This window comes from Pogona vitticeps, chromosome 4, assembly GCF_051106095.1.
Source record: "Pogona vitticeps strain Pit_001003342236 chromosome 4, PviZW2.1, whole genome shotgun sequence".
NCBI lineage: Eukaryota > Metazoa > Chordata > Lepidosauria > Squamata > Agamidae > Pogona > Pogona vitticeps.
The window spans coordinates 51,477,311-51,498,431 of record NC_135786.1 but is presented as its reverse complement, the minus strand read 5'-3'; the positions used below and the strand labels follow the sequence as shown (position 1 = coordinate 51,498,431).

General features: G+C 40.2%; 1 protein-coding gene across 1 annotated transcript; it reads right to left on the bottom strand.

Annotated features, from left to right (window-relative positions):
• Positions 1–375: 375 nt before the first annotated feature.
• LOC110080716 (chitinase-3-like protein 1) lies at positions 376–20,054 on the bottom strand. Its single transcript, XM_020796849.3, has 10 exons — positions 11,885–20,054; positions 11,415–11,444; positions 10,163–10,364; positions 8,031–8,087; positions 6,064–6,214; positions 5,267–5,379; positions 4,705–4,840; positions 2,959–3,141; positions 2,176–2,292; positions 376–1,025 (listed from the first exon to the last, which is right to left on the bottom strand). The coding sequence occupies exons 1-10, from the start codon at positions 11,907–11,909 to the stop codon at positions 885–887; spliced, it is 1,155 nt and encodes a 384-aa protein (XP_020652508.3). The 5' UTR covers positions 11,910–20,054; the 3' UTR covers positions 376–884.
• Between the last annotated feature and the right edge of the window lie 1,067 nt (positions 20,055–21,121).

The window sequence follows — 21,121 nt, the reverse complement described above, 5'->3', positions numbered from 1 at the left end:
ATTGTTTATCTGTTTTATAGTCTCCGTGAAAGTTGTATTGTTGATTGTTACATGAAATGTAGCTATTGATGATTCAAAACCTTTTTTTAAAAAAATGTTTCATTTGCTACTCTCTTACTTGTATTCACATACTAATGAACATATGCCTTGTTATCATTTTATCTTTCTTTAATGCCTCTCAAACCGGATCACAAGGGGTTGGTTTAAATAATATTGCACCCATTTTCTTGAGACCTGGCTCTCCATTTTGTGCACAGCAATGCCATTGAAAAAAAAAGGCTAATGGCATGTGCTCTCCCTCCCCCATCACAAACGTGATGTCTGAATGATTAGAGCATCCTTTCTCAGTCAATAAAAGAAATGATTCACTTCAAATAAGGCAAGAAATATTTTATTGAAATCATTATGAATATATTTAAAAACCAAGGGACACATTACCATTTCTTTTCATTTATTGCACATTAGTTTTAAGGCAACAAGGAACAAAACTCAGCATCAGTCTCTGTAATCAGTGAAGCTGGGAACTGTGAGAGAAGCCTGCAACACTGGGTGGCGATACAGGTGGAAATAATATATTCAGACTACAACAACAGAAGATGGAGTGAGGAATGAGCAACATGAGTCACACAGTAACACAAAACTAATCACGGGTTGTCTTTCTGTAGCATTTTCTCAGAGCTGGAACAGGGTTCATGACTCCCAGAACTTCCCAGTTCTACTGAGAGCAAAAGCAAGAAATAAAACTCTTTTCCAAGTTTCAGTGTTTTTCATGAATTTAAGAATCAAGCGAGCCTTCCCTATATTTCCTACACGGTAAGCTGATCATTTACATTCATTGCTAGAATAAAAGCATGATCCATTTGGGCTTCTCTTGCTGTTCAAGATTATTCCCGCTTGTCCAGTTCCATTTTAATAGCCCCAAGCAGTGGATATTTTCCCTCGTTGCAGAAAGAACCTGAAAAATCATCTTGGTCAAGGGACCAAATATTAACACCTCCCAAGTGATTGCTCTTCACATAGCGAGCCTAAAAAAAAAGGTGGGAGGGAGAATTAAATAAAACCAAAACCACAACTTGTAACAAATATGAGATTTCATGAAGCATTCTCTCGCATTGTTCACACAATGGCATCTCATTGTGCAGTATGAGCCACTCGTGGAAAAGGAGCCACTATATGCCCTAATTTGAAGAGACACTTGTTCAGCAGGCTGAGGCAAAGTGGCAGTCACGAAACCAGCAAAATCAGGGAGCTGGACAGGGGACAGATTGTATTTGTCTTCAGTGTGGAAGGGATTGTCACTCTCGAATTGGCCTTCTCAGCCACACTAGACGCTGTTCCAAGACCTCCATACAGAGCACGTTACCATAGTCTCTCGAGACTGAAGGATGCCTACTACTATATGCCCTAATGTGATCTCTTTGTATGTCAAAAGCTTGAAAAACAACATGTACAAGGACAAACTTGAAACAGATACTTTTCTGAATTGGTACTGGGTGCCTCCAAATGTCTGTCACATTCTCTCTCTCTCTCTAACCATCACATACACATACAAACATAGCAGATCACTTCCAAACTGTGGTTCTTTTAAGGTCCCTCTTTGGAGACCAGCTCTAGAAAAAGTTCAGGCTTTATTTTATCTAGGACCCACTTATTCATCTTTCTGATGGTACAAGGTATCTACAAAGTTATCCTCCAGCACCACTTTTCAAGTAATCATTCTTCCCTGACATGCATTGTAGTGCAATAAACAATTTGCTGAGATTTGTCTGTTTGTTTGTTTTCTGTTGGGTACATTTCTATCTTGCCTTTTCTCTGATGAGTTGAAGGCAACAGAAATGGCTCTCTTCCTTCACATTCAATCCTCGCAACAACCTTGTGAGGCAAGAGAAGGAGACTATGATCACTCGGAGGTGGGGAATTTGAACCTGGATCCACTCCACTAATCTAAGAATTACACCACACTTGATCATTTTTATTTTGTTCTGTTTTGTTTTAATGCTTGCAAATTATCTCAAGGATAGAATATGGTGAGCAGTTGTCTTACAGTTTTGATCTTGTTTGGTGAATAAAGAGCCTGTTCTTGCAGTGCTGCTTAACTTTTATCAACTTCTTACCAACACTGATAGATCACTTCTAGGAATGAAAACAGGGAATAAAGCTTTTGCCATTACTTGCCTTGATCTGAACACTTCTGATATCTTCATATCCTACCCACTGGTTCCCTTTATAGGAGTAGGGGACGCTTTGCTCCTCAGTCCACCTCTTCGTGGCACCATGGTTAAAACTGCAGATCTGGCAGGAATGAATTAGAAGCAATAACAACAAAGATTAGTGCACTATGATGTCAGTAGATTGGCTGGACTATTTTTGCAAGAGAAGGAGAGAGAGCATTGTTGGTGTTGCCACCATGCTCTCTTGACATGTCCTGTTTGCCTGCCTGCGGCTGTATATGTTAGGAAGGGTTGATAATTCTTCACAGAGGCACAGTGAGTTGGTGGTTCTGTATCTTCAAAACAGTCACATCCCCTGTGAAGAAGCAGGTTACACAGCTTTGGAATGGGGGGGGGGGGAGAGTTCCTCGATCCAACACTATAACAAGTGGCTCTGTTGACCTGGAGCACCTTATGCCAACATTAGATAGGCTGCCAGATCCTGCCTCTTCTGACTGCCATGATCCATGCTCTGACATCTTTCAGGCTGGATTATATGGGGCTCCTCTTGGAAACGATTCAGAAGTTCCAACCAATCTAGAAGTGAAGTTTTGCTGAGGGTACCCAGGTGTCTATATTTTTCTAAATATATACAGCGTTGCAAGGTGAGGCACGATGAATATTCCAGTAGGAGAGACCCATCAGCACGATGACCCAAACCCTTCTTCTTTTTGAGAGTTTTGAAACAGAGTGGGATTGTGGTTTCCATAGGTAATGGGCACCCAGACACAAATGAAATCCTTCCTACCTCGTAGTAGGCCAGCGTTCCTGCTTTCTTTGTGAAAGCTCCAGGTGTACCAGGACCAGAGGCTGGGGCCGCAACCATTGTCTGTGCAGAAGAAAGAGTGAAAGTGCGTCCATGTGTGGGAATTGCCATGACGATCTTCTGAAGTGGGGCACCTTCTGTCTTTAAAAAATGCACAGCATAGTCCTGGAGAAAGAGATGAAATCCGTGGGACACTGTGTGTGCTCTAGTACTTTTGTGCAGAACTGTGGATGGTGTGTTTCTTTAAAAATATTTTCCCAGACCCAAATATTCATAAATTTTGTTCCCATTTCTTCAGAACAGTACAAACCTGTAACCAGCGGTGTAATGGATTTAAGACTTGTGGGGTCAAAACCTTAGGATGTTTAGGGTAGCAAGAACTGTAACCTCATCTACCACCCCTTTGAATCTTCCCTGTTTCCTCTGAGCTTAGCTGCATTTCCTGGGACTGGTATACTGTTGCAAGCTATCCCACTTATAATGCAATGTACTTGAGCATGCTTTGCTTTTGAATGGGTGTGGTTTGGTTTTAAATTAGCATTTAAAACCAAAGTGAACGGCTCTCCATTTTAAATGGAGAGCCATTCATTTTGCAAAATACATGTCCTCTTCATTTGCTGATATGGACAGATTCAGCAGTCTGCATTTTGAACTCTCCTTGTTAAGAGGACTGTCATGATGATCATGGACATCCAAATTTGCCACTACATCAATGCCTGTAAGGTAAGAATGGGTTGTTTAAATACGTAAGGTTTAAAGTCCTTCATGCTTCTATTTATTTTATTTATTTATTCCATTTATTTATTTATTCCATTTACACCCCGCCTATCTGGTCACTATGACCACTCTAGGCAGCGACCACTTATAAAAGGTTTGTAAAGCAAATATAAAGCCTGGATAGACCCAAAGGCTCATTCGCACCACAGATGCCTCTCTTTCACTTTCTCTCTCTGAAAAGCATTAACCAGATATCTATAGACACACTAAAAGATAGTTTAATCTGCTGTTCTTATTTTTTATCCAATGTGCTTTGTTTGTTTTCAGGAAAGCTGCTAGCTTTCCCAAAAGGGCACTACCTAAACATGCTGTATTGCACCTACCATCACCCCAGCCACTAGTCAATGGTTGTGCTGTTGGTGGATGATGGGGTTTCTAGGGCAACACCTCTAGTACATTCCCTATTGCAGAAGAATGGTGTTAGGTGTGAGCCAGGAGTCTATGTGAATAATACTCACCTGGAACATTTATAAGGGGTAAACAAGACAAAGACTAAGATTTACGTGGAGGCTGTGGTTTATGCAAAAAGTCATGGAGTGTGGAGTGAGGGGTTGAAAGGGCAAGGTGTATTGCTCCTCCATAGCACAAGGTCTGTGGATGAATCAAGCAGCATATTTTGGAAATTGCTCAGTTCCAGCCACAATGAATTGATAATCTTTTCAGTGCTGATAGGATATAGTAGGCGTTGGATGAATGCACAACTTCAGGAAGTTTTGCATGTAACTCTCAGAATTCCTCCACCTGCATGATTCTTGTAGTCTGAAAGAAGCTCTGGCTATCTACCTTTCCTGCACTACTTTTTTATTCAGTGAATGGAGCAAGGCATTCCAATCACATCCATTATCAGCCTTGCTTAAAAACCCCTAGTTTCAAGTAAGATATTTATTCAACCAAGCACCTGGAAAAGCCTTAGAAATAGTTGACCTACTCTTTGGACCACCAGCAACTTACCACATTATAAGCGGATGCACTGCCAGAGTCAGCATGGCCTTTCTGAAGGGGGCTTCCATGGCCGGTGTATGGGTGGCTGTTATCTTCCCAGTAACCATGAAAATCATAGGTCATGGCATTAATGAAATCTGCATACCTAAAGAAGGTAAATATATAGTAAATCAAGGCATACTAGGTAACAGTGGCTACATTTATGTTTAATACTAAGGTTGAAACAAAGTGCCCTTTATGCCCCCCATAACAGACTTCCCTGTCATGAGAAGTTTGAGTATATCACCCTTACCCTTTGGGGGTGGAAAGGCATGGAGATGGGATCCTGCACACTTGTAAGTCAGAACTCTGTTATAAACACTTATAAGTTGAAACTCGGTTCTGCTTTGAGGGCTAACAATTGAGCAAATAAGCCCCCAAACCTCATGATATATGTTTGCTTCCCTGTACCAGAGAACTACCATCAACATGAGATGTCCTTGCCCACTCCACCTTTCCATCCAGTATGCTGTTCATTCTTACTAGGTTGTATTTGTCTTTGCATGTAATAGACATGGCTGGAAGAACTTACTCTGAGATAGTCTTTATATCATAGCCTTTATCAATGGCTTCCTTTCCAGCAGGTACTGAAACGCTCAGTATGAATTTTTGCATCCCTTCATTGTTAAATGCTGCAGACAGATCCTAAAGGGCATTAGCAAGCATAACTGTGATCAGTGACATAGTTTTACAGATTGAAGCAAAATGACTTTTGAAACTATACAGTAGTACCTCGGTTTACAAACGCCTCGGTTAACATAATTTTTGTTTGACAAATGGAAATCCATTGAAAATAATGCCTCGGTTTACATTTTTTTGTTTGTTTGTTTTGGGTTACGAAGAAAGTTTCCCCAGGATGCATTGTGCCTGGGGGTTTATAGCGCTGCCCCCATTCCTATGGCAATCTGCATTTCGGTTTACAAATTTTTCACTTTACATAATGTCCCACAGAACGCATTGATTTCGTAAACCGAGGTACTACTGTATCTCATAGAATTTTCATATCTCAATCGTCAGCTTGTTAGGCTGTGCAAAACAAAAACATTTTGAAATTCAGCATTTCTTGGCAGTCCTCAATTCCTTCTCTAACAGGCCAGGTCAAAACACACAAGGGATCTGCATCTTTTTGGCTCCTATGCAGTCCAGTGGCTTGTAACACTTAATTCACAATGATGAGCTTTAAAGATGTCAAGAAAGCCCCCCCTTTTTCCAAGGTAAAGGTCTGGAATTGATACACCAAACCTTCTCAGATCTATTTATTTGGCTGTCTCTTGAATGCACTTCTCAGTCCAATCTGCTCACGTGGAAACTATTTATAGTTTAATGTACCTTGACCAGGTCAGATAAACGTTCTTTGTCACTCTGTTCTGCACCGTGCCAAGAAAGATCTAAGCCATCAAAATTATGTTGTTGAAGAAACTGCACCACTGAAATCACAAATTCTGAGCGGTAGAATGGAGATCTTGTTATTCTTCTGAAGCTGTTATAGAGGGGAGATACAAAGTTTGAAGGAAATTAAAGTAACAAAATTTTACACCATTCATAGATATGTAAATGTGGGTTCAAACAATAACAATATGCAAACAGTATAGACTCTATACTGGCACCCCTTTCCCTTTTTTCCCTTTTCCCTTTTCCCTTTTCCCTTTTCCCTTTTCCCTTTTCCCTTTTCCCTTTTCCCTTTTCCCTTTTCCCTTTTCCCTTTTCCCTTTTCCCTTTTCCCTTTTCCCTTTTCCCTTTTCCCTTTTCCCTTCCTTCCTTCCTTCCTTCCTTCCTTCCTTCCTTCCTTCCTTCCTTCCTTCCTTCCTTCCTTCCTTCCTTCCTTCCTTCCTTCCTTCCTTCCTTCCTTCCTTCCTTCCTTCCTTCCTTCCTTCCTTCCTTCCTTCCTTCCTTCCTTCCTTCCTTCCTTCCGCAATTGCTGTTCTGTGGCAAAAATTAATGAATACCACACAGTATCCACTGTGTCTTCATATGGCCCTGACTTACTTGGTGCTCCTGTCCTATGCCTGTCCAGTCTGATAGGGCCATGCAGCCAGGTGACAACTAGCATGGTAGCCTCCACATACATCGTACCAATACAGAGGATGCTGGGAGATGAGCTGCCTCAATGCCCTTCCTGCTAGCCTCTCATTGAAGATTGGGGAGGTGAAGACAAGAAAGGCAGACCATAGGCAGTCAGCATTCCCGGTGAGTCACTCATTTAGTCTTTAAATAGACAAGCCTGCCTATTGTGAGTACATTTCTCCCAGGAGGCTTCCCTCCCATACATCTTTTTCTCTTGTATAGTATCTTCTATATGTATAGTTGGTTGGAAATTTCCCGAGATAAAAATTTCTTGTAACAACTCTTGTCACAACTTTTTCAGGATGGGCAGGTGTGGGCATTGGGTTGGATCTAGGGCTGGAGATGACAGGTCGGGAACTAACCCCCTTTTCCAGGTTTAGAAGAATCTTCTTATGGAGACTTGGAGCAAAGGCACCATCAGGCCTAGCTCAAGAGATGGAGGACAGGCCCTGCTCCTGGGTGACAAGGAGTGGCATGAATCCATGTATTTTCTAGCAGAGGGTCACTCCTAGTTGAATTCAAAATGGCAGCTGAGGTGGCTTCCAGAAGCACTGGGCTGGCATTTGGGTCTCCTGGTGCTCGGGATATTTTCTCAGTGCCAGACCCAGGGATAATGCTGTTGTAACCAATAAAAGTTGTGGCCTTATTCTTTCTATTTTTAAAAAAGATTTTTGCTTGTTTGTATTTTCTTGCAGCTCAGAAGCAGCTTAGCTTCAGAGGATGGTATCTTGGAATGGATAATGTTTTAGCACCTTGGAAAGCTCTGCTCCATCTCTATCCAAAGTTAACCTGAAATATTCTGCCTCAATGACAAGTTCCTAAAGCAGGAATGAAGGGACTTCCAGCTGTTGAACTGCAGTCCCCATAATCCACCAGAATTGCTATGCTGGCTGTGACTGACAGCAGTTCTAGTCCAACAGCATCTGGAGAAACTGTAGTGTCTCATGCCTGGCCTAGACTCAGTAGAAAATAAATCTGTGTTTTTAGGATTGGGGTCCATCAAGAAGGGAATGGTTAATTTCCCCCCTTTTGTATTGTGCTCCTGATACCATTTTCCTGACACTGCAACATGTATTTAAACACCCCAACCAACCAACCAACCAACCAACCAACCAACCAACCAACCAACCAACCAACCAACCAACCAACCAACCAACCAACCAACCAACCAAACAAACAAACAAACAAACAAACAAACAAACAAACAAACAAACAAACAGTCCTAGACTTACGGTGCAGTACCCACGCCATAGCCACCAACAGACAGAAGAGTTTTCAAACTGGGATTTCTGGAAATATTGGGATAAAAAAAAGTTAAAAGAATGCCATAATTTTTACCCAGAATGCATTGCAGAAAGTACTGCGGATGACTGAAGCAAACTGGGGTGCAGTCAGCACAAAGCTTTGAATCAAAATGTACAAAAGAGCCCCCAAATACAGCAAGACTGACTGAATGCATCTTGAAGCAACTTCAGATGAACTATGCTGAAAAGAGGGGCAAAAGGACATGGAAAGCTATTTCAAAAAACGCTGAGCTAAGTGAGATAACAGAGAAGTCTTTCATTGTGTGAATGGCAAGAAATATACTGATAAAATTAGTTCAGAACCCAATACCTTTCTAGGAACAAATGATCTATCTGAATAAGCCCTTGGACTCTGCCTGTAAGTGGCTTTCAGTGCAAGTATTCTTTGTGATCAGAAGTCAGAAGAAATGGTTTCTGTTATAACTCCCAGAATTCTCCACTTAGCATTCCCACTGCCCCCTCTGGATGTTGTAAGCTAATATTGGGGAGTGTAGTCAGGACTCAGACCACAGTACAGTATGTGGGAAGGTTTTTTTAGGAAACCATGTCCCCCTGCCCTGCCCTAACAAAAAGGCCAGCCTTGTTTTGGATTCAGAAGGGGACTTCTTAGTGGTGTCACTGGAAGTCTTCTTCCCAATGCAAACAGCAACTTTAGGGGAAGGAGGTTTTCCCCATGGCAATAGAAGTCTCGCTCTTTGCCCATTATGGTTGTGATCCCAATCAGACTTTGGAAATAACTTGTTAGATTTAACACATTCATACAAAAATCTTTATAATTGCATTGACCAGGAGGACAACCTAATTGACACATTTGAAGAGTAATATCACGTAAACTATGTTTTTAATTGCTGGACACATTTGAAGAGTAATATCACGTAAACTATGTTTTTAACTGCTGGATAGCTCAATGGTTTAGGTCTGGTTGGGAGTTCAATTCCCCACTGTGCCTCCTTGACAATGGCTGAACCAATGATCCATGGTGTTACTGCCAGCTCTGCAATTCTAAGATATTTTAACATTATTTTAAAAGTATCATTTTAACAGATTAGATAAAATTAACTCATTTAATACCAAGGCAATTATGCTACTACAGATATATTAAATGCAATATGTCATTGCCAAGCTATGCTAGCTCGGTGAGCTAGAATGCTTGGGTTAGCAGTTCGATTCACCATTGTGTCTTCCAGAGGAAAATACAGTCTTTGTGGTCTTGGGCAAGCTGCATAGTCCTGTTTTAGCTATAATTTCTGCAAGAGTAACCCCTATTTATCATAGGTTGCAGCATTAGAAGCTGCTATGGCTCTATTCTTTCCTTATCAGAGAATAAATTATATCTGACAGAGATCTGTCTAGCTTTCTCTTAAATGCTTCCAGTGGCGGAGAAGCTCACTGTCTCCTAAGGTCATTATTTCCATTGTCAAACTGCTCTAAAAGTTACGGTAAAAGATTTTTCCTGATATTCAAAAAAAATCTGGCTTCCTGTAACTTGAGACCACTATTATGTGTGACCATGGAATGATCAAGAACAGATCCTGTCCCTCCTATGTATGACAGCCTTTCAAATATTTGAAGAGGCCTATCTTATCTCCCATCAGTCTTCTTTTCTCAAGATTAAACATGCCCTATGAAGTCTTTCTTCATAGTGCTTGGATTCCAGTCGTTATCCTTGTTGTCTTCCTCTGTAAAAGAATTTGGCTTTCAATTTGACTGCATCCTTCTTTAAGTGTGGTGTCCAGAACTGGACACAGTATTCAAGATGAGGCCAAAGCAGTGCCAAATAGAGGGGAAGTACTGTAGTACTTCATGGGTTTTGGAGACATACTATTGCTAATGCAGCCTAAAATGATATTTGCCCTTTTCCTCCCCCACCTGCATTACATTGCTGGCTTGTATTCAGCTTGTGATCTACAATAATTCCAAGATCCTTCTCACATGTAGTAGTGCTGAGACAAGTATCCCCCATCTTGTAACTGTGCATTTGGTTTCTTAACTATCAAGAGCCTAAGAGCTCTTTAATCTTTATGTTCCCAGGTATTCATGTGCCTCATTGGTATACCTACCTGGATTTAAGACTGTTGATTTTCTTATACATAGTTGCATCATTCCATTCAGAATTGGCAATCACATTGTCTTCTATTTTGGCAAAAGCATAAATGATGTGGCTGCAGAGACTTGGATCAATGTTTTCAGGGGTGAACCTCCCTGTAGTTTCCCGATACTGAGACCAGTTGGTGAAATAACAAACCACCTTAAAGGCAGAGCCTGTTACAATAATTGGGAAAGAGAGAATGGAAAAGAAAATTAGTCAAAGAATTTTAAGGAACTCAGGGGAGGGAGAAAAAATTGCTCTGGTGTAATGGGTGAATAAGCAGTTACAAGGGTTGTACTTGCTGACCACATCAAATAGTTTAGCATTACTAAAACAAAAATATATAGTAAAGTGATTCAGAAGGATCTCTCTGAATTGGCTATGAGGCATCAAAATGTAAAATACTGTACAGTTTAATGTCAGCAAATCTACAGTCATTTATATTGGTACATAATACTTCTTTACTTGTCCAAACTGGCATTAATATCCACTTTTGCTCAACCTGCCACCTTGGCTCTGCCCACTATTGGTTGCTGTGCCTTTCATTCATCAACCCAGCTATCATAGAGTAGCAAGCTATCTGTGATGAAGAGGCTTGTACCGTGGCACATCAGAAGGTGCCAGTTTGGAGATGGCTGATGTAGAAGACATGTAATTCAGGAGGCAGGGTCTACTGATAGGACCTGGTTTCCTTAAGTGTGTACTCTTGCTCTAGACTTGTATATGGCTGATGCCCTACACTCATTAAGTAATTTAGGCACATCAGAACAACCTTACATCATTAGTTACCATTATATTCCTTCTCCAACATTTAGTAAGACCTCAGAAGTATAAAAATCATATACTGTACAAATTATCATTCACACCACAAAAGAAGTGAAGGTTTAAAATACTGAGTTGATGCTATAATGTCATGGTACTTCATTGGGAATATTTTCTGGAAAATTTACAAGTTACTGGCTATTTTGAACTAGTTATTTCCAAGCTCTATCACAAATAAAATATGATCACAATAACATTATTTCTGTAAATAATCTGAGTCTGAGTTTTAAAGGAGGAGAGAGAATTAGCAGACACTTTGGAAGTTTGTCTCCTGCTTAATTCCCATCTTGCTTTTATTTCCCTCTTTATTCACAATAACTTTTTAGAACACTGTTAGAGCCTGAATCAAAGAAGTTCTAAACCCAAAATGAACAGCAAGAAAGAATGACGTAGTGACATACCACAATGAAGAAGTGTCAGTGCCAGGAGACCTACCAAAAAAGAAAACAACAACAACAACAAAAAACAAAAACAAAAACAAAGAAAGAATGTTCCATTATGGCAAAGTCAGTTTGTATAGAAACACTAAGCAGTAATATTTTTTCCCTTTTATATCCCTCTCAATTTCAAAGTGATGTTGCCTTTTGATAAACAAAGGTATTCAAATGAATGATGTGTACATTCCTCTCCCAAGCAGCAAGAAATTTACCTGCTTAGCCGGTCACTTTATGGGATTTTTACATGGACTCATAGAATATTAAATATTAAATTGTAATTGTAATCAGTATAAAGTATACTGTAGTAATCAGCAACATCACATAATCTATGGTCCTGTGCTGAATAAGAAAACAAATCTCAGGAGCTGTACTTGAAAAAAAGTCCCTAATCCCCAGTCCTAAATAAATAATGATACATATATCAAAAGACTTACCCATCCACACAAACACATGACTCATCTTGAGTTCTTAACAACACTCAGACTCCAAGTCGTCTCTGTCCTGCGATAGGAACACTGGTTCCTTCACAGTGATGCTGTTGCTTCAAATCAGATTTATAGCATCCTGCCGCTGTCAAACTGAAAGCAAAATATGCTAAGTGGCTGCTTTCCCTCAGTGATGATTGCATTTATTCCTGGAATGATTGTGCAACGATCCAAGCAGGGAGTGTTGCAATTCTCATTGTGGTTAAGAGGTTTATTTATTTATCAATTACCAACAGCTGTTTGACACTGACCAATGGCAAAAATGGAAAAACACAGCAGGAGAAGGTTCATGTCTCATTCTGTATCTTTCATACCATCCTTGATTCACTAGCATGATTTTGACTTGGATGTTGACCTTAGCTAAGCTCCAGTGCTTAAGCCTAGTTCACTGATCAGGATTTATATGACTCAGCAATGCAGGTGTGGGAAGCAAGAAGGTGTCTGCTAGGTAGCTTTGCCCAGATATGTTACACACCACAGCCAACATCCAGGTGTTGTCACAGGGAGCTAGAAAGGGGAAAGCTGGAAGCATGAAGGCTTGCCTCTTACTGGAAACCCCAACTGCACACAGTCATTGCTTCTGTGGAAACCTTCACACCTACAGCACTACACATGAAGGCTTCTCCTTTGCAGGTGTCCAGAAGGGCAGAGGTGGCAGGCTATATAGCACCTGGGTCTCAGACAGTGGACCATTTTCTTTCTTTCTTTCTTTCTTTCTTTCTTTCTTTCTTTCTTTCTTTCTTTCTTTCTTTCTTTCTTTCTTTCTTTCTTTCTTGCTTTCTTTCTTTCTTTCTTGCTTTCTTGCTTTCTTGCTTTCTTGCTTTCTTGCTTTCTTGCTTTGCTTTCTTTGCTTTCTTTGCTTTCTTTATTAGTTATATTTATAGAAGTCTTTATAGAATATCTTATCCCAAGTTTGGCCATCCATCTGACCTGGTCTTCACAAACCTCACACCTATGGGTGTTGACATCTTAAGGAGCCTGGAAAATATCAACTAGAAACCGAATTTTCTCAGTGGTGGTGCCCCTCTTATGGAACTGCCTCCTGCAGAAGCAACAACAGGTGCCCTTCCCTCATGCCTTTAAAAAGCTCTTGAAAGCTTTTTTTTGTGGGGGGGGGGCTCTTGCCAGTTAGTTGGGACAGAGGAGGAAGCAAGAGGAATGTTGTGTTATATGATGCAAAATTGGTATTTTGCCAGCTGTCTTGTTTTGTCATCTACTTATAAGATAATCTAGTGCTTTATAGTAATTTTGTAATTTATGTTTCTTTCTATTTTTTTTATTGTACACCACCCAGAGTAGTGATTTTGCAAGATAGGCAGCATATAAATCGAATAAATGAAGAAATGAATAACTCGTACTTTTCCTCCAGTGAGCTCCAGGGAGTATACCTAACTCCTCTTCTCCCCACTCTTTTGTCACAACAGACCAATGTGGTAGGTCAGGCTAAAAAAGAGGTTAATCTAAGCTCCCATAGTAGCTGAGTGGCTCAGATGGGATTAGAACTTGCACTGCCAAGTCCTGGTCCAACACTTGAACGACTGCACTGATACTCTCTCCTTCACTGATGTATTGACTGAATGCTTGTATCCTAATGAGAGAGCTCACACACAGAGCTGTGGCCTTCAAAGCATGCTTTCTTCAAGAGCCTGCAGGGAAAAGTTAGAGAAGATAAATTTTGTTGCAGCATGCATGCTGATAAGAGTAGAAACAGACATTATAGATAGCCTGTCACTAGATGAGGAAAATTCTTCATGGCTATTCATGTATGAGCTTGTCTCATATCCTGGAGTCTCCAAATTAGTTTGCTTGGTTTTCTGATTAGCATTCAGGACTCAAGAGTAGGATTCTAGTTGCTTCTTACATTTCAAAGTCTGCCTCATTCACATCTCTCCAACACCAATGTACTTTCAACTCTAATTACTAGCTTTCTATAACATCATTTTTGCTTTAGGTTTTAGTGTTTGATTTCCTTCTCATTTTTACCTATTAGAAATTAAGTGTGACAATTTACTCACCATGCAGCAATCTCCCCACTTTGTATGACAGAACTGACACCATTTGCTATGACTTATCCCACTGTTTAGTACTGGCACTGTGTGTGTGTGTGTGTGTGTGAGAGAGAGAGAGAGAGAGAGAGAGAGAGACAGAGACAGAGACAGAGACAGAGACAGAGAGAGAAATCAATCTTTCTACAAGAGCACCACATATGTAGATCAAGAATGGGACAACAATGGTAAGGTAAATAATGTTATCAGAAGCTGCTTCATCTCCAAAAAGGCCAGACATCACCAGAAGGGAAGGCATGGAGACAAGAAATGCCAAAAGAAGACATTCTTAAGAAAGAAGGATATTTTTGGATTAAATTTGCATATGCTAATTTAAAAGAATATATGCAAGTATTATCATAATTAGACATTATTACTATAATTTTAGTGGAAATACATTACTGCTCAACATATTACACAAAACTGTGAATAGGCAACTACCTTGGGACAGAGGAACAAGGTAAAGATGGGATATGAATAAAATAAATAAATAAGATAGAGAGCTTAATACCCTCTGAAATGCCTGTGCCTTGTGTGTCCTTCACTTTCCCGAAAGTGAATATATATAGGAATAAAAAAACAGAAGTCACTGAAGAACTGTTGAAATATCTACTGTAGGTAGGCAACAACCAGCTGTTTTAGAGGAATGGTATGAACAATGCTTTCAGAATGCCCACTTCTGGGACAGATGACAATGACAACAACAATGACCAGGGAAACTAACAATGGGGTCCTCCCTAAAGGAGGACATATGGGTGCCCTACCTCTGACTTGCCTTCACAGGGCCACCATATTTAACACTCAGACAGTGTACCTGTAATTCTCTGAAAATTGTAGACCTCTTGGGGCTTTAAGTTTAGCTACATATGAATGGTTCCAGATATTCATGTAGACAAGTATTTTGTGCTGTAACTATAATATAATAGCCTTAGAGGTTCCTCACACCCCTATAAAATCTTTTTATTACTACCAGCATCCTGTGGTGATAGCAGAGGATGTGTGATATCAAATTGGCAGCAAAGGAAAAGAAAATGTGAATGGATCTTTTTGTGCTGTTGTCCTTCCAATGTAATGTCAGCACATTTTTGGATAAGGAAAAGAAAGATGTTGCTGAAATGAAATAGAAAATAGAAATTCATAAATATGACAACAAGGTTCCACTTGGCTTCAAAAACTGTAAATATAAAAGAGGTCACTTGTTTATTAGAGTATTACTGTTTTGTTTCAGTTTGCTCCCAATACTTGGTAGTATTTCATTCAGGCTTAAACACTTGGTGAACTTTTACATCTCAAACATGGCTATTTTTCAAAATCTGAATGCTGAACTGAAACTGTGTACACTCTCATTCAGGCAAGGCATTAAAAGATCTGTATAATCCCACTTCCCCTGCCAGCACTCATTAGACTTCAATTTTGAAATTATCAGACACTGATTATTACTCTGGATAATAATGCTACACAGTCGGTAGGATGGGTAAGAGCTAGAACATGATAAATTGAAATACATATATTTGGTCTGTCTCTGCATTGAAATATTGTTTGAATGATCAGAGATTAGTCAGTATAGTAGTATTATTTTTTAAAAAACCAAATAATAAACTTCATGGCAACATGAAGTCTGATATATTTATTTTGGTATGAACCTGTGTGGATTTGAATCACAGCATCCCACAGCCAGTATGCTTAGGACAAGAGCAGCTGGGAGTTTTGGGCCTTATAGTCCCAGGGCTTCCTGGGAGATTCTCAGAGTTATAATCCAAATCTATAAAAAGTCACACTGTAAATCTAAATTTTTATAATGTCTAGAATAGATTAATCTGTTCACATGTTTGTGTCTAGATGGGGTGCACAGCAATTTTCAGTTACATAAATCTACAACAGGATTCTGGCAGTTCTTTCTTTCTTTCTTTCTTTCTTTCTTTCTTTCTTTCTTTCTTTCTTTCTTTCTTTCTTTCTTTCTTTCTTTCTTTCTTTCTTTCTTTCTTTCTTTCTTTCTTAGCTGATTGTGGCTTCAGTGTAACCTGAAGAATTTCCATGATAACAACGAGTATATGTCTGTTAGCACCAGCATTGTTTAACTTTTATGTTAAGTCATTAATAACTGACTTGAGCAGCAATGACAATTATGTGTCCCCTTATGTTGGGTGCTAAGAAACTGTCAATACTCATGTATGCTGATGATACCATTCTTCTATCACAAACACAACAAGGGTTAAGGAGATTACTGAAAGCTTTTAATCATTTGGCAACTCAAGAAAAGCTTAAAATTAATTATCAAAAGACTAAAATGTTAGGATTCTCTAATAGATTTTAAAAACATTCTTGGCAAATTGATGGACATTCTATAGATCAAGTATAGATTCAAATATCTAGGCCTAAATTTTTCTTTGTCTGGCTCCTGGAAAATTCATAATGAAAATATCAAAACAATTGCCACCAACACAGTCAACTCCCTGCTAAGGTTTTACTGGGGCAGAGATGGCAGACGGATCCCTCCTGCCCTAAAAATTTTTGAGGCTAAAGTCATCTCTCAAATTCGATATGGTACCAGATCAGAAATAATATTTCGAAACACCCTAGAACAAATATCTACGGACCATTCTAGGCCTCTCTTCTGGAACAGTGACCTCCATTCCCCAGTTGGAAGCTGGCCTGCGGTTGGCGAAAGCCCTAGTACACATACAGTGGACCCTTGACTTACAGACGGCTTGACTTACTTTTTAAGTTACAGACTTCTCTGGCTGCAAAATTTAGGTTTGACTTGCAGACTGAGATTTGACTTACAGACCAGAAAAATACCAAAATGGAACAAAAGCGGCCTATTACGGGATTAATCGGTTTTCAGTGCACTGTAGGTCAATGGAGACTTGACTTACAGACTTTTTGACTTGAGAACCGCCTTCCAATACAGATTAAGTTCTCAAGTCAAGACCCCACTGTACGTGCAATTAAGTACTGACTAAAACTGAAAAAGGGAATTGGCTTGGGATTACTGCTGACAGCTTTCAGAGATATGTCAAATTTTAGCCACAGAACAGCCCTATCTTGAATAATTAAATTCTCCAAATTACTAATACATATTGTCTTTCAGGGGATCTCTTGAACTCTTTAAATTTTGAGGAGGCAGCATGGTATTTGAAGATCCCTATCTTAAAACAAGACCTGAGAGCTGACCGTATTTCCGTCTGCTCATCAAAAACTGCCCCTTGGTACGCAAAGCTACCCATTCAAACACCATCCCCACAATATCTTAGCAACATAACAAACTTTAAAAGGAGAAATGCTCTAACAGCCCTAAGATGTCAATTAATGGTCTCGGCAGCGGCTGAAGGACGATATCATCAGATTCCATGGGAAGAGAGAACTTGTCCATGTGGCACCATGGAAAGTAGAAGATCTAATTCATTACTTAATTAATTGCCCCATATAAAAAGACCTAAGAGCAAACTTGTTCAGAGAGATAGGCCTAGTAACCAACAGACCAGATACTTATCTGATAATTTTTTTGTTGGGGGATAGAGTACCACGTACAGCAGAAAAAGTAGCCTGCTTCGCCTTCAGAGCATCAATTTTAAGAAGAAAACACTGCAGTGATAAAGACCTGATTGATTAACTGGGTCTAACCTAGTTTTAATATTAGTCTTGACTTGTATTTAAATAATTAATGCTTCTGTTTTAATTTATTTGTAATGTGTTTGTAACGGCTGAGGCCACACAAATAAACCTGCATTTGATTTGATTCCATGATAATAGAGGGCCCCTAGTATGGCCAAGCAAAGGACATTTGATGTTTCTGGGAAAATGTTTTACATGTTTACATGTTTATTTAAATCTACAACAGGATTATGGCTGGATTTGCTATCTATCTATCTATCTATCTATCTATCTATCTATCTATCTATCTATCTATCTATCTATCTATCTATCTATCTATCTATCTATCTATCTATCTATCTATCTATCTATCTACCTACCTACCTACCTACCTACCTACCTACCTACCTACCTACCTACCTACCTAATCTATTTATTTATTTAAAAGCTGTTTCTGGTTTTACTGTAACCTGAAGAATTTCTGTGATAATAGAGGGGTCCTAGCATGGCCAAGCAAAAGACATTTGATGTTATTAGGAAAATGAGAAATTGAGAAAGCAGTTGAGAAAGCTTTATTAGAAGGTCAGGAGGATCTTTAAGATTCACTTTAAAGAGTCAGTCAGTTTAATTCTCATGTTTGTGTCAAGATATTTCTAGGAATGACCTTGCAAGCTTAGTTCCTAGTTTTAAGGGAGCAGGCTTGACGAATATTATAGCTGCAGTCATCGTTTCAGCACCAGAAAACAGAAGCATGGGTTAGAAAACATAGTTTCACAACAGGATGCTGTGGTGGCATTTTGTACTAAAAGGTCTCACAGCCTTTTAACCAATGTCTGTCAGAATAAAATCACTTAGGCTGCATTAGTTATGCCCCCACGATGGCCTCATACAGTATTGTAATCTATTGAGTAGCAGTGGTCGGGTTAGTGGTGGGGTTAAGGTTAGTATGATGTTGGGTTTAGGATACAGGTTGGTAAGGGTCAGGGTTTCCTACAGTATATTTCCTAACCACAGCTTTAATTAAAAAGCACTCTCCCTTTGAATGATGGCAACTTGCTGACACCCTTTGTTCAAACATTATTTGTGTAAACAGAGGAACAAAAAACTGTACAGTACATGGGAAGTGACTGAAGTCTGGGAATGTTATTTGTCACTAAAGAGGCAACAATGCGAATAATGCATCTAGTTCCCTGTGGATTCTGCTACCAAGTGTGACTTTGTGGGCACTAAAGTGATCTGTCCTGGTACATGAGAGTGAAAGATTCACCTAATAACTGTAGCATGGATTTTTGTGGATTGACGTCTTCAAATGTGATTCACAGTGTGATGTAGGGGAATACAGTAGAATGATGGACTAGGACTGTTATGTTGTGGGTCCAAACACAACTGCTTCCGCATACAGTTCTTTGTTCCAAAGATGACATGACATAGTCAAGACACACATTCAGTAAATACCCATGCCTCCCAATCAAACCCTCTAGGTATCATCTCATTACAAGGTCCACCTGTCTCCCACAGCTGTCAGAAACCTCCTTTAAAGTACCCAATACACTACACCCCTCCCCCCTAAGAAAGATTGTACCCAGTTACAATCAAAGTCTTGCAAATAAAGGGGAGGTGCCTGTACTTGCTGAGAACGTCTTAAACCATTATCTTCAGCCTGTCCATTGGGAACCAATGGATTGGGCTGTTCCAAAGTTGATGCCTCCACAAGTTTCCCAGCATAACTACCCTCTGGTCTTAACACTCTTAGTGGATCTATAATGGGCTGTGGCATGACCTCTACTGCCTGGGATGCCCTAGCTTCCGGTGTCTCTGTATCTGGGTCATCCTCAGCTGCTGACATCCTCCTTGGCCATCTCTGCCGCAGCTGTTCCAGATGATGTTGCAATTGCTGGCCATCAGGCCTTGTCACTCGATATGATATCGGCCCAGTTGTCATAGCTATTGTTGCTGGCACCCAATCAGGGACCCTACCATAATTATGGGCATAAACCAGATCCCCAGGGTGAAAACCCCGCACTTTCCCCTCTACTTGTTGTGATTCTTCTGCTGACAAGTCTGGGTGCAACCTATCAAAGATCGTAGTCAGCCTTCTATTCATTAAAAGGTCTGCTGGACTATGCCCTGTTGTAGAATGGGGTGTAACATGTTGCAACAATAATGCTGCCAACAGGTCTTGCCGGTTCCCTCTAGCCGGCCTGTGGAGAGTGTCTTTCACTGTCCTTACCATTCTCTCTGCCTGTCCATTAACAGACGGGTGAAAGGGAGCTGATGTCACATGCCAAATAGCATTATCTCCCATAAACTGCAGAAATTCTGCTGACATGATATTGCACATTCCATAACTGACATACCTCCCTCAGGTGGCGCTCCCCAACCAGCACACAAATATTTTTGGTGGTACTTTTTATACTCCTTGGCTCCTCTGATGGATAATTCGTATTACAACTTCTCCCTCCTCCCCCCTAGAAGAGGAGTCCTCTCACTGCCCTTGATTGATGCTTACTAGGAGGTGGGGGAGTCTTTTCCTGTCGAATTTCTCTTGTAAATTTTCTGTGCAGCTTCTACAGCTAAAATCTTCTCATAAGCTCTTTTAAAATCCGGACTCTTCCTTGCAAACAATCAATGTTGCATTTTTCGTCCCTTATGCCGCAAACCAACATGTCTCTCAATGCCTCCTCGAGGTCTGTGAAATTACAATGCCTTGCAGCTTGTCGAAGGGCTGTAACATAATTAGCTGCTGACTTGCCATGCCCCTGGTCACGCTTGTAAAAAGCATGCCGACAACCAATCTCTGATTGTTGAGGTGAGAAATGGTCTTGCAGCCAGTCTTTGATGACTGAAGATGTGATGTTTTTTAAAGGAGTAGGAGCACACAAAGCTCTCATTATCTCAAAAAGAGGCAGTGCACACGTGCTGAGAAAGGTAGCTCTAACAGTCTCTGGTTCGATTATTCTCTTGGCAGCAAGGTAAAACTCAAACCTTGATATATAAGTTTCCCAGTCTGCAACAGCTCGGTCAAAAGGTTCCAAATATCCCATGGTATCCATTTCCACAGCTCATCCTTCACTTCTCCAATGGTTAGCCCACAGGCAGGTAATTAATTGAGTCCAACATACCCTCTGCAGGCAAGCAAGATCCTATCCTCGTCACCAGTGTTATGTTGTGGATCCAGACATAACAACTGCTTCCACATACAGTTCTTTATTCCATAGACGACATGACATAGTTAAGACACACATTCAATAATGTGCCGCAAGCGGTAAGTGGCTGGCCCAATTCTGGGGGAAGGGACCAATTGGTTCAGCCACCTATGAAGTACCAGATGATTGGTTGTGGCTGTTTATAGTGGTGGATCTTAGAGGTTTCAAACTTCTGTCAACTTTAATGAATGATGCCATAATCCTGTTGCAGATTTATGCCACTGTAAGTGTAAAAGTGTAAAAAGGATAGCAGTTGTACTTAGCAGTGTGGCAGTCACATGTTTTCACATGCAACTAAGAGGTGAGGGTAATTAATTAGTGTCGACTCAGTAAAGCAATTT

What these genes read in the sequence shown, in the direction of transcription:
- LOC110080716 (XM_020796849.3), bottom strand. Translation starts at nt 11,909, where the DNA reads ATGAGTCATGTGTTTGTGTGGATGG. An exon ending in GTGCATCCGCTTATAATGTG is followed by an intron (nt 3,142 to 4,704) that starts GTAAGTTGCTGG and finishes CTCTTTCTCCAG; the next exon opens with GACTATGCTGTGCATTTTTT. An exon ending in TCAGAAGTGTTCAGATCAAG is followed by an intron (nt 1,026 to 2,175) that starts GCAAGTAATGGC and finishes CTTTTTTTTTAG; the next exon opens with GCTCGCTATGTGAAGAGCAA.